This window comes from Staurois parvus, unplaced genomic scaffold, assembly GCF_062004578.1.
Source record: "Staurois parvus isolate SC_StPar_1 unplaced genomic scaffold, SC_StPar_1.0 ptg000170l, whole genome shotgun sequence".
Lineage (NCBI taxonomy): Eukaryota > Metazoa > Chordata > Amphibia > Anura > Ranidae > Staurois > Staurois parvus.
In genome coordinates, this window is record NW_028317966.1 from 5,282,501 (window position 1) to 5,295,000 (window position 12,500).

Below are 12,500 nucleotides of genomic sequence, written 5' to 3' on the forward strand. Positions count from 1 at the left end.
GCCAATAAAGGATTCTCAACAAAATATTAAAAATGAACATTTTATTTATGATTATATTCATTTGTCCAATTACATTTGAGCCCCTGAAAATGGAGGGAGTGTATATAAAATGGCTGCAGTTCCTAAAATTTGTGCTTGATATTCATGTTCAACCCTTTGAATTAAGCTGAAAGTCTGCACATCAAATTCAATTGGATTGTTTCGTTTTAATTTATTCTGGTTGCATAGAGCCAAATGTGTGAAAATTGTGCCTGTGTCCAAATATATATGGACCTAACTGTATATGTATTTTTTCCATACACACACTTTTTTTTTTCTGTGCAGGTGCCTTGTCTAGCACCACATGACCAGTCCACATCTTCCAGTCTTTAGTGGTTTTAATATGGTTCCCTCCTGTTGCTAGCCTGTCTCCTTTCCCTTGTGGTGATGAACCCTCTTTGTTTCCTAATTACAGAGAAGTCACAGATGTGTGAAAAGTAGGCCACAGGTCGAAGGCTGTGTGCCCCATACCCAGTAAAATTGGAAGTGACAGGCGTCTCTTTCCTCCACTACTAATTTGCCTCTGTGTTAAATGGCTACAGAGTCCCAATTAAAATGAAAAGTTCTAGGGTTCTGATGAACAGACAGATTGAGTTATTTATGGTGGAAGCAGCCACCAACAGTAATTGAGGCACATCCTTGTACAAATACAAATTTTTCCATTCAGGAATAGCGCCAGGCTGACAGGGTCATGTAGGTCAAGCTCACCGAAACAAGAGGCCAATGAAAGCCAAAACTTGCTTTCCATTCATCTTAACACAAATCTCCTTTGTCCATATTTAACTGTTGAGGTGTGTGAGTTGCACCAGCAACTCTTTGAGGTCTAATTATGTTTTCTGCATTAATCATTGTATAAAATAAAAAAGAATAATTAGACTCCAATACCACTACTGTCTCTTCTTTTTAGCGATTATCAGCCTGATTTTAACAGCAATTGGATCATGTGATAGGACTCGTGTTTATGTGTGTATGTATATATATGTATATGTATTCACAGAAGTGAGTACAGCCCTCACATTTGTGTAAATATTTTATTATATTTTTTGATGTGACAACACTGAAGAAATGACACTTGGCTACAATGTAAAGTAGTGAGTGTACAGCTTGTATAACAGTGTAAATTTGTTGTCCCCTCAAAATAACTCAACACACAGCCATTAATGTCTAAACCGCTGGCAACAAAAGTGAGTACACCCCTAAGTTAAAAAGTCCAAATTGTGCCCAGTTAGCCATTTCCCCTCCCCGGGGTCATGTGACTCGTTAGTGTTACAAGGACTCAGGTGTGATTGGAGAGCAGGTGTGTTAAATTTGGTGTTATCACTCTCACTCTCATACTGGTCACTGGAAGTTCAACATGGCACCTCATGGCAAAGAACTCTCTGAGGATCTGAAAAAAAGAATTGTTACTCTACATAAAGATGGCCTAGGCTGTAAAAAGATTGCCAAGATCCTGAAACTGAGCTGTAGCACGGTGGTCAAGACCATACAGCGGTTTAACAGGACGGGGTCCACTCAGAACAGGCCTCGCCATGGTCGACTAAAGAAGTTGAGTGCACGTGCTCAGCGTCATATCCAGGGGTTGTCTTTGGGAAATAGACGTATGAGTGCTGCCAACATTGCTTTAGAGGTTGTGGGGGGGGGGGGGAGGTCAGCCTTTCAGTGCTCAGACCATATGCCGCACACTGCATTAAATTGGTCTGCATGGCTGTCGTCCCAGAAGATAGCCTCTTCTAAAGATGATGCAAAAGAAGCCCGCAAACATTTTGCTGAAGACAAGCAGACTAAGGACATGGATTACTGGAACCATGTCCTGTGGTCTGATGAGACCAAGATAAACTTATTTGGTTCAGATGGTGTCAAGGTGATAGACTGGCCAAGCATGTCTCCAGACCTAAACTCTATTAAGCATCTGTGGGGCATCCTCAAATGGAAGGTGAAGGAGCGCAAGGTCTCTAACATCCACCAGCTTCGTGATGTCGTCATGGAGAAGTGGAAGAGGACTCCAGTGGCAACCCGTGAAGCTCTGGTGAGCTCCATGCCCAAGAGGGTTAAGTCAGTACTGGAAAATAATGGTGGCCACACAAAATATTGACACTTTGGGCCCAGTTTGGACATTATCACTTAGGTGTGTATTCACTTTTGTTGCCAGCGTTTTAGACATTAATGGCTGTGTGTTGAGTTATTTTGAGGGACAACAAATTTACACTGTTATACAAGCTGTACACTCACTACTTTACATTGTAGCAAAGTGTCATTTCTTCAATGTTGTCACATGAAAAGGTATAATAAAATATTTACAAAAATGTGAGGGGTGTACTCACCTCTGTGAGATACTGTGTGTGTGTGTGTATATTGTGTAAGAATTCTTTTCAGCCACAGAATGGTTACATATAGCAGCTCAACAGTCCTTGCATGCTGTAGATGCATTAATTTTCTTTTTTCAGATTTCTTATCCTGTTTTTACCTGGTGATATTGTCAATAACACTTCCTGTCCTATAGTGACAACGCTCTTTATCAATGGAGATTAAAATACCACACCACTGCTAAAAGGTCCAGTTACAGCTTTCCCAATAAAGAATAGGGGGTCAATCAAAATAGTAGCCAGTAAATTTCAGGGGTCCAAAACTGCCCTCTTCATTGGGGCTTGGTATTGAAAACAATGTAAATAGACTAGAGGTCAACTTGTACCTTTTTAATGGCCTTTCTTCCAGTGTGATTACAAGCTTAGGTCTTGTTAGCAGTTGCTTTGGCCTTTATAAAGACCACAGTTTTGAACCCTTGAAATACAAGGAATGCACTTTGAATTGACCCCTGACCTTTATTAAAATTGTAATGTGGTGCTTCAAATTACATTTTTGTTACATTGTTACCTGCCAGGAAAGCTGTGGAGATCCTATGGGGTGTAGAAGCTGCCTGCCTGGGAATCAGATAACCTACATCAATACCTTAAGATAAGATAGCAATACCAATAAGATAAGCTTGTGGGTCCAGTGCTATGTTTCCACTTTACTTAAAGTGGAACATTCGATAATTATAGCCAGCCATAGATGGTTTGAATCTCGCCCGGTTTGACAGGGACTAGCTGAGATTTGTACCATCTATGGGCAGGCTGATTGTATCTAGTTCAATTGTTGTACGACTTGGGTACAACCAGCATGTTGCATTTTTACATGAAATTGCCAGTGGCTATAATCTCATGTAGTACTAGCACCTGCTGAGCAGCTAAATCAGGCTCTGGTGTCCACTGTCTTAGGCCCTGTTCACACCTGGGCGTTTTGGGATTGTGGCAGAATCACTGAGATTCTGCCCAAAATCTCAAAACACACATTAACAAAACGCAGGTTCATTGAAAATTATACCTAAAGTGCTGTGTGGTTTTACCGCAGTTTTTGCGCATTTTACTACTGTTTTACATTAATGGGCCGAGATTTTGCATTGAAGTCAGTGGGGCGCGATTTTGCATTGAAGTCAGTGGGACTCAGTTGTGGAAAGAGAGAGTGAGCTGGCAAAATCACACCTGTACTTGCACAGAAATTGGAATGACATTGTGATTTCAGTACACGTGTTTGAACCCAGGCTAGAGGCTGCTTGCCCACAGCAGGGCTAAATTAAAAAAAAAAAAAAAACCTGCCTGGTGCCTGAAACTGGCCTGGATGTTGGGCAATATAAATCGTGCAACACTGGCCTGAAAGGATGGCTTAGAGGGGCGTGGGAGGGAGGTATAGGCAAAAAATATATATATTTTGGGCTTTAACTGTATCTATGGAGGAGCAGCATTGCTACCCTAAGCTACTCACTCCTGATTTCAACTTCAAACATTTCCTTCCCTCCCTATCTCCACCAGAGTGAGTGATGCTTTTCCAGAAAATATCTGAGAAAACTGAGAACCTTGTTGTCTGCGGGAAGTGACAAGGTACAAGATTTTTGGCAGGATTAACAAATATTTTCCAGTATTTGCAGAAAAAGCACTTACCGTATTTTTCGCTCCATAAGACTCCCCTGATCATAAGACGCACCTGACCATAAGACGCACCTAGGTTTTAGAGGAGGAAAATAAGAAAAAAAATATTCTGAACCAATGGACTGCAGACATAGTACAGGAGATGACCAGAGACTGCGGACACAGTACAGGAGAGATGACCAGGAGAGACTGTGGACACAGTACAGGAGAGATGACCAGGAGAGACTGTGGACACAGTACAGGAGAGATGACCAGGAGAGACTGTGGACACAGTACAGGAGAGATGACCAGGAGAGACTGTGGACACAGTACAGGAGAGATGACCAGGAGAGACTGTGGACACAGTACAGGAGAGATGACCAGGAGAGACTGTGGACACAGTACAGGAGAGATGACCAGGAGAGACTGTGGACACAGTACAGGAGAGATGACCAGGAGAGACTGCAGACCTTTGCGGAGGGAGGGGGTACCTTAATTTGACAGGTTCCCACTTCCACAGAGTTATCCTCCCTTTAGTGTGGGCACCCGGCTGTGTCCCAGAAGACGCTGGAACATTCACAAAGTGCTGCGCTTCTCTGGCTGTCACAGCCGGGTGCCCACACTAAAGATGCCGGCGCCGGAAGACTGTACAGAGCTGGACTGAGGAACAGGTAAGGTTCTTCTGCAGAGAAAAGCCGAGTGGCCGGCCCAGTATTCTGACACTGTGGCGGCGGGAATACCGGACCGGCCGCTCCATAAAACACACTGACATTTTCCCCTCTTTTTTTGGGGGGAAAAAGTGCGTCTTATGGAGCGAAAAATACGGTAGTTTGAAAAAGTGAACTAATTCTCAAGTCTTGTAAGGTGCAAAGCTGCAGTACACTTAAATGTTTGTTTTCAAATTTATTTTTTTTATGGATTTTTTTAATTTAAATTTTCTCATTGTTGTTTTTTTCTATATACAGCAATACATTTAACCAAAGAAGGACATCCTTTATTTGTGAAAATATTCTACGTAGTTCCAAACACTATCCTCTTTCCTGGAAAAATGCTACCAATAAAAAAGATGACCATTTTAAAACATGTGTTTGCTGCTTTGTTGGCGTCCATTCTTCTTGGAGTTCATATTCAAGGTTAGTGACAAGCTATGGTACAGTACTTGTATATCTAATCTTTACTATCTCAACAGTGGACACTCATGTTTTCTTGTTTTCATGTTGTAGATCGTCATCTTATTTTTTTTTTTTTATGAAATGTATAATCGGGTATGGAAATTTTTTAAAAAACTACTTGCCCTAGGACTGAATCAGTGCCCCAATCTACTTGTCCAGATAAGAAAATAAATACATTTTAAATAAAACTGTATTTAAATCTGAGGTGCTTTCAGGAATGTCTGGGGCTTTTAAAAACAGAAGGGGCTTTATGGCAACTTAAACGTTTAATATTTTTAACATTGCGCTGTTTATCTCCTCCTCCCCTTTCTGCCTGTTTCCAGCACTGCACCCAGGGACTAGCAGGGAGGGGAGAGATCTTGCAGTGTAATGAGCACCGATTGGTTGCTCCTCCAAGTCAGGGCTTATGCTTTATCCTTTTCACTGTCAGAGCTATTTTTGCATTTTTTGCACAAGTTTAAAAAAATCATTTTAGGCCTGAAGATTACATAAAAATTGTTTTTTTGCATCACATAGGGAACGATGATTTTTTGGTGACAGGTTCTCTTTATTGAGGCATCCAGAGTATAATAGACCCTGCATGTCTCCCTGTGCTTCACTGAATGTAATGCAGTGCACATCGCACTGCATTACATTCTTTCCTGGCTTCTATGGCCGGGAATCTCTCTACGGGGGCCCGGAAGTGACATCATAACATCACTTCTGGGTCAGGACAAGAAGGGGAAGGGAGGAGAGTGGAGAGCCCGGGAGACCTCTTGGGGGGGTCCTTTTTGTAGACGTATAAAGGAAAACCTGCCTAAAAGGAGACTGCAGTGGACTCAGAGCCACTTAACAAGATAATCAGTGTATACACTAAACAAAATATGCATTCAAGAAGCAGTCATTTTTCCAAGAAATTTTGTGTATACAAGACTGTTAAAACACCTTGATATAAATCTCTATTAAAATACATGCTGTTCCTACAGCCTATATATAGATATTTGTAGGTAGGATTTTATTGCTCTACAAGAGAGAATAGAAAATAAGTGGCTAAAATTATTATGTCAAACTCCTTAACCTCCCTGGCGGTATTCCCGAGTGTAGCTCGGGGTAAAGTTTCAGCAGCACAAGCGGTAACCCCGAGCTACGCTTGGGAATACCTTGCAGCGCAGCTCCAGGATCCCTTCTGCGCTTACCTTGTCCCGCGATGTCCCTCCTGCAGTGTCCCCGGCAATGGCCTCTGGCCGATGCCGGCATCTGTCTTCTGGGTTCCGTTCTCTGCAACGTCAGGACGTACGGGAACAGAACTGGCGGGAAATTTAAAAATGTCAAAAAGTGACATTCACTAAATACACAGTAAAACATTACTGTATCAAAGCATTTCACATACATTTGGTCCCTAGTGCTTTGTCCTGTGCCCTGCCTGCATTTTTACCGTTCTTTCTGCCTGGGAACTGAGAAATGTCCATGGCGTCCAAAAAGCGTCCCTTTAGGTCAAAAGCAGTTTTAGACCAGCTAGAGAACAGCGATAGTAAATTAGAACTTAAATAAGTGACAGTGTATTTACAAGATTCTCCAAAAAACAATAATCCTTCAATCACCTTAATCCCCAAAATTTTGCAAAAAAATATATAATGCAAAAAAAAATATATAAAGCCACTACAAATATAAAGTCCACTAAAATTCCTTTTCAAGTCCACTAAAAAAATCCAATCAATTCTTCCAGCGATATTCATAAAGTGTCCACCTCAAAAAAAAGAAGATTCATATAGTGCATTACCTTTTTATAAATATATTTATAAAAAACTTTCATATACTTCCTACAGTGAATATAGGTGAAAAACGTGAATCAGTGAAAAACAAATCAGTGTATATAACACTCTTTTAGTGCCACATCAAAACCAAGACAGATTCAAATGTTGTGCACTTCTATTTGCAGTAAGGGTACCCTTACCAACCATCCCACTATAGTATGCTTATAATGATCCAGGAACTCCACAGGCTAGACCTCTGAAGGATCTTTCCTCTGCTGTATCCTGTTTTTCACTGATTCACGTTTGGTTCACGGTTTTCTCTATTTTCACCTATATTCACTGTAGGAAGTATATGAAAGTTTTTTATAAATATATTTATAAAAGGTAATGCACTATATGAATCTTCTTTTTTTTGAGGTGGACACTTTATGAATATCGCTGGAAGAATTGATTGGATTTTTTTAGTGGACTTGAAAAGGAATTTTAGTGGACTATATATTTGTAGTGGATTTATATATTTTTTTGCAAAATTTTGGGGATTAAGGTGATTGAAGGATTATTGTTTTTTGGAGAATCTTGTAAATACACTGTCGCTTATTTAATTTTGTACACTTTCAGGGGAAGGTGTTGATTGTGTTATAGGGTAATTATAGTATTAAGGAGGTGGTTAATTTATGAGTAAATTAGAACTACTTACAGAATTGAGTGATAATGATTCGTGGGGAAATTCATCATCAGACACTGAAAACGATTTTGGGACCTTGCTCACTGATGTGCGAACTTGGCGCTATATTTCAAATTTCAGTGTTTTTGGTTTGATTATATTATTGAATTAAATTTATTAATATATTATTATTTTTTATGACTATTTATTAAATTATGATTTCGTGTTTCAAATTTGAACATACCCGGGATGTTTACTAGACTTGTTCGGACAGATTTCAGTGAGTTATTCCTGAGAATTACAGACCTACAATAAAAAAAAAAATACATATTTCCATGCAAAAAAAGTACCGCTTTGAGCACAGAAATACTGATGTAATTCGACTGCTAGGGAGATTAATAAAGACACTCAGTGAATATAGACCATCTTATATATTGTGCAACATTTATCCTTTGGAATTAAGATGTGAGTGTTTTAATATGTTAAAGTGGTAAAGATGCTTTTTTTTTTTTTTGCTTTTTTTTTATCTACTGTCGAGCCTTCTATGCATGAAGGTGAATAAAAAAACCTGTGTGCAGCAGCTGTAAGATATAAAGAAGCCAGAAAAGTTTAGTGTAAACATTGCCTTGTTTACCTATAAAAGGTTTCCTTGTGTAGACATCCAAAATCCCCAAGACTCCTGCAGGGTGCTACCATTTTGAATGCAAGTTCAGGAGACTCTGGTGACTCCTCTATAGTATTGCCCTCCATCTTTCCCTGGCAACTATATAAAAGGTTATTTAGGAACAGAGGACCTTAGCTATCACAGCAAGTAATTACACACTCCAGAAGAGGAGAGAGCAGTAATGTGCAAGCTCAAAAACATATTGCAAGTAAACACAATGTATAAAACGCAAAAACATTGCAATTAAACATTTTATAGTTTTTTTCCTTTGCTTTTACCTATATTTTTTTTAAAGGTGGTGACAGGTTCTCTTTAATCTTTGTTGATCCTCGTTACAGCAGTGACATAGGCCCTGTTCTGTTTTAATTCATGCAACTCTACCTCTGTGAGACACTTATAAAAACAAAAATTAAAACTGAACAGAAAGGATTTAGTATTGCAGATGGTGTTTATGCATGGTTTGCACAGCATATGAAACATTACAAATAGTGTGATCTTTGCAGTTTTATACTTTTTAAAGTTTGCTTTAGAGAATTAAGCGCAAATGGACATTTATGTAATGAAGCCCTCCTTTATTTATTTATTTTTTTTGTTAAATTGTCGATCATGGCATTTTTGGTGCATCAGTGACATCTTATATGAATTTTCAACTATAGATATTTTTTATCGACATTTCTGAGTTATTTTCACTTTGTGTTAACGCAGTTGACATATCCTATGAATTCTGAACTGTTCTGATACCGATAAGAACTTTAGGCTGAAAATAAACTTCAGGCACACAGCTAAATACATAGATGATATACATCTGAGAGCAGTTTCACATGGCAGATGTCCACCCTGTCCTGAGATTTACAAAGCTCTTCATTTTTTCTGCTTGGGAGGGCAGGCAGCCTGCAGTTAAGTAATAATGAGTGATATTGCCTCTCCCCCAGCCTGTGACTGGACAGTGACCTGAAAAACCATAGGCTGAATAGTTCACCTGTCTGTCACTGCTATATTCTCCAATGAGCATGCTTTTTGTTGGCCCATGATTTCTGCAGCACAGTACCTATAGCTCCTTTCTCTTAGTCCTAGCTTTTACACTGCTTGTGTTTATTTAAAAAAAAAATAAAAAAAAAAATATATATATATATATATATATATATATTCTCAGTTAAATTAAGTATTGAGCACATCACCATTTTTCTAGGTTAATATATTTTTTAGGGTGCTATTAACATTACATTTTTACCACTTGTTGGTAACATCCCATGCAATCCATACATACAAAGAAACCAAGACAAATAAGTTCAGAAATTAAGTTGTGTAATAAAATGGAATGACACAGGGAAAAAGTATTGCACACATGAAGAAAGGGAGGTGCAAAAGCCATGGAAAGTCAAGACACTAGCTAAAATCTATCAGTAATTAGAAAGCAATCCTGACCCTTGTCAGTGCTAATTAATATCAGCTGGTTCAGTCTCAACTGATGGCCTATAAACAGGTGTCTCATTACCGAGTTGTTACACAAGAAACATCTCATGATGGGTAAAAGCAAAGAGCTCAAGACCTTCACAGCCTTATTGTTGCAAAACTTACCGATGGCATTGGTTACAGAAGGATTTCTAAACCTTAAGTAATGCACTCAACCGTCGTGGCCTGTATGCACGTTCACCCCGCAAGACTCCATTGCTGACGAATAAGCATGTTAAAGCTTATTTAAAGTTTGCTGCACAGCATTTAGACAAGCCTGTGAAATACTGGGAGAATATAGTCTGGTCAGATGAGACCAAAATTTAACTCTTTTGGATGCCCTAATACACACCATGTTTGGAGGTCAAATGGCACTACACATCACCCCAAAAATGCCATACCAACAGTTATGTTTGGAGGGGGGAACATCATGGTGTGGGGCTGTTTTTCAGCATACAGTACTGGTAAGCTTCATATCATTGAAGGAAAGCTGAATGGAAAAATTTACCAAGACATTTTTGCTAAAAAATCTGCTGCCATCTATCATGATGATGAAGATGAAACGAGGGTGGACATTTCAGCAAGACAATGATCCCAAACACAAAGCCAAGGGAACTCTTAATTGGTTTCAAAGAAAATAAAGCTGCCCAGCCAATCACTTAACTTGAATCCTATAGAAAATCTATGGAAAGAACTGAAGATCAGAGTTCATAGAAGAGACCGACAGAAACTTCAAGATGTGAAGACTGTGTAGAAGAATGGGCCAGTATCACACCTGAGCAATGCATGCGACTAGTTTCTCTATACAGGAGGCGTCTTGAAGCTGTCAATACCAGCAAAGGATTTGTGCAAAAAAATTAAATTTCAGTTAGCGTGTTTAATACTTTTTTCCCCTGTGTCATTCCATTTTATTACACATAACTTAATTTCTGAACTTTTTTGTTTTGGTTTCTTTGTGGTGAAAATTTAATGTCAATAGCACCTTTAGGCTAGGTTCGCAATAATGTGGTGCAGTACATCGCATGTGATTCACACAGGAACCGCACCGCATTCCTGTGCAAATCGCATGCGATTTGTGTTATTAGCGGAAGGCAGGATAGGTTTCCCTGAAGAGAGAGGTTTTCAGAGATCGCCTAAAAATGGGCAGAGTAGGCGATAGTCTGATTGGGGCAGAGAGTTTCAGTGGATGGGGGGGGGAAGCTCTGCAGACTAGCATGGGAGGAGGAGACAAGGAAGCTAGAGAGCAAGAAGTCGTGAGAGGAGCAGAGAGGACGATTTGGGTGATATTTGCAGACAAGATTAGGGATATAATTTGGGGCAGAGTTATAAATGGCTTTATATGTTATGGTCAAAGCCAGACCAGACACAGGCCACAGTCATAAAAGATGATTCTCTGATCACAGAGAGGCAAAAAAGGAGGTGAGAATCAATCTCCACCGACAGACAAAAGGACTAATTATCCTGAGTTTTGCAGAAAGTCAGTGCATAGCAGTGAGCCAGTTTAAGTTAAAGATGAGACAACAGCATTTACCTGTAAAAAAGGAGAGAGGACATGATCAGGGGGCTGTGTTCAACTGCTGTTTTGCTCTCCAGTATTGTGACGTACCCTTGTGAGCTGTCTATAGCTCTGTTCTTTTACGGCGGCTCATAAGCATCATGTGAACCATGGAACTGCCAATAACAGCGATCACATGATTGGAATGCCCCTCTTCTGTCTCCTGACAGTTAGATTTTCTTAAAAGGGCAGCAGGAAGGGGTTAAAAAGGCATCATGTTTACCTGAAGTGAGGAGGCAAGGCTTTACATTTTATTTAGCCTCTCCTTTTACTACAGTCTGCTTTAGTTTCAAAAGCAACTATGTGGTATGATGGCCTACCTGACTGAATATACATATTAATATATATTTTTAAGTTAGGCTTCTGTACTATATTTTTTTTTGTAAATAAAGCAAGAGGGTATTGTATAGTAATTGTATAATCAGATTGTAACATGTTTGTTTACAATAAATAACAAGTGTGACATAGCTGCTATATAGTCCACAGGTTCTTACCATACTGTTAAGGCATTTGGAAAGCTGGCATCTCTGGCGGTTAAAGTCTTTTATACACAGTCAATACAAACAAATCAAAATGTGCAAATTCCCAGTTCTTCTAATATACAAAGCTGCAAATATTTAAGAGGATATCCTCTCTTCTCGTAAATAATAAATAAAATATTACACTCTGTATAACAATATTACAAACTTAACCACACATAATTGTGAAATCACTCGTAACACTGAAAAGTGATAAAATTAGTGAAAAAATACAAATAAATGGTGACGTATAGTCTATACAAAAGACAGAGTTCGTGTAGATACAGAGCTCCACAATCGTGAAGCTGATCTCCAGTTCTTCAGATGTGATACTGTTGCTGTGAAATCTATTACATCCAATTATTTGCCAATATGTGCACCACCACCATGTGAATAAATAGAGACTTACCAGATGTAAAGACCCCTTAATTATAGGGGGTCTTTACAAGCATGGCGTTGTAATGTATCATCCAGATTTCCATGCCATGTCAGAATCAAAAATCTCCCAAACCTTGCAAATCAGGATGTGAATCCTCCCCAATATACCAAAATAGTGTTATGGAAGATAAAGTATACCTCTCAGTGCAATATGTTTGATAATTCTTTATTTGTGCAAATAAAAATCCTACTTCCAAGCTTAGGAACAATGAAAAGCATAAAAAAAAAAAAAACGCTCGCAAAGGTGGCTGACCGTGCAATGACGTCAGAGGGAGGCTCTTACTGACGCGTTTCATCATCAAGATGTCTGCTTAGGGCTAGGGA

The 12,500-nt window shown here is 39.3% G+C and overlaps 1 protein-coding gene across 1 annotated transcript in view; it reads left to right on the top strand.

Moving 5' to 3' along the window:
- Positions 1-12,500, top strand: part of BMPR1A (bone morphogenetic protein receptor type 1A) — a 125,943-nt gene that overhangs the window by 74,033 nt on the left and 39,410 nt on the right. The window contains exon 3 of the mRNA XM_089676496.1: positions 4,946-5,113. Coding sequence (XP_089532622.1) covers positions 5,029-5,113 — 85 coding nt within the window. The 5' untranslated portion in view covers positions 4,946-5,028. The remainder of the gene's footprint in view (positions 1-4,945; positions 5,114-12,500) is intronic.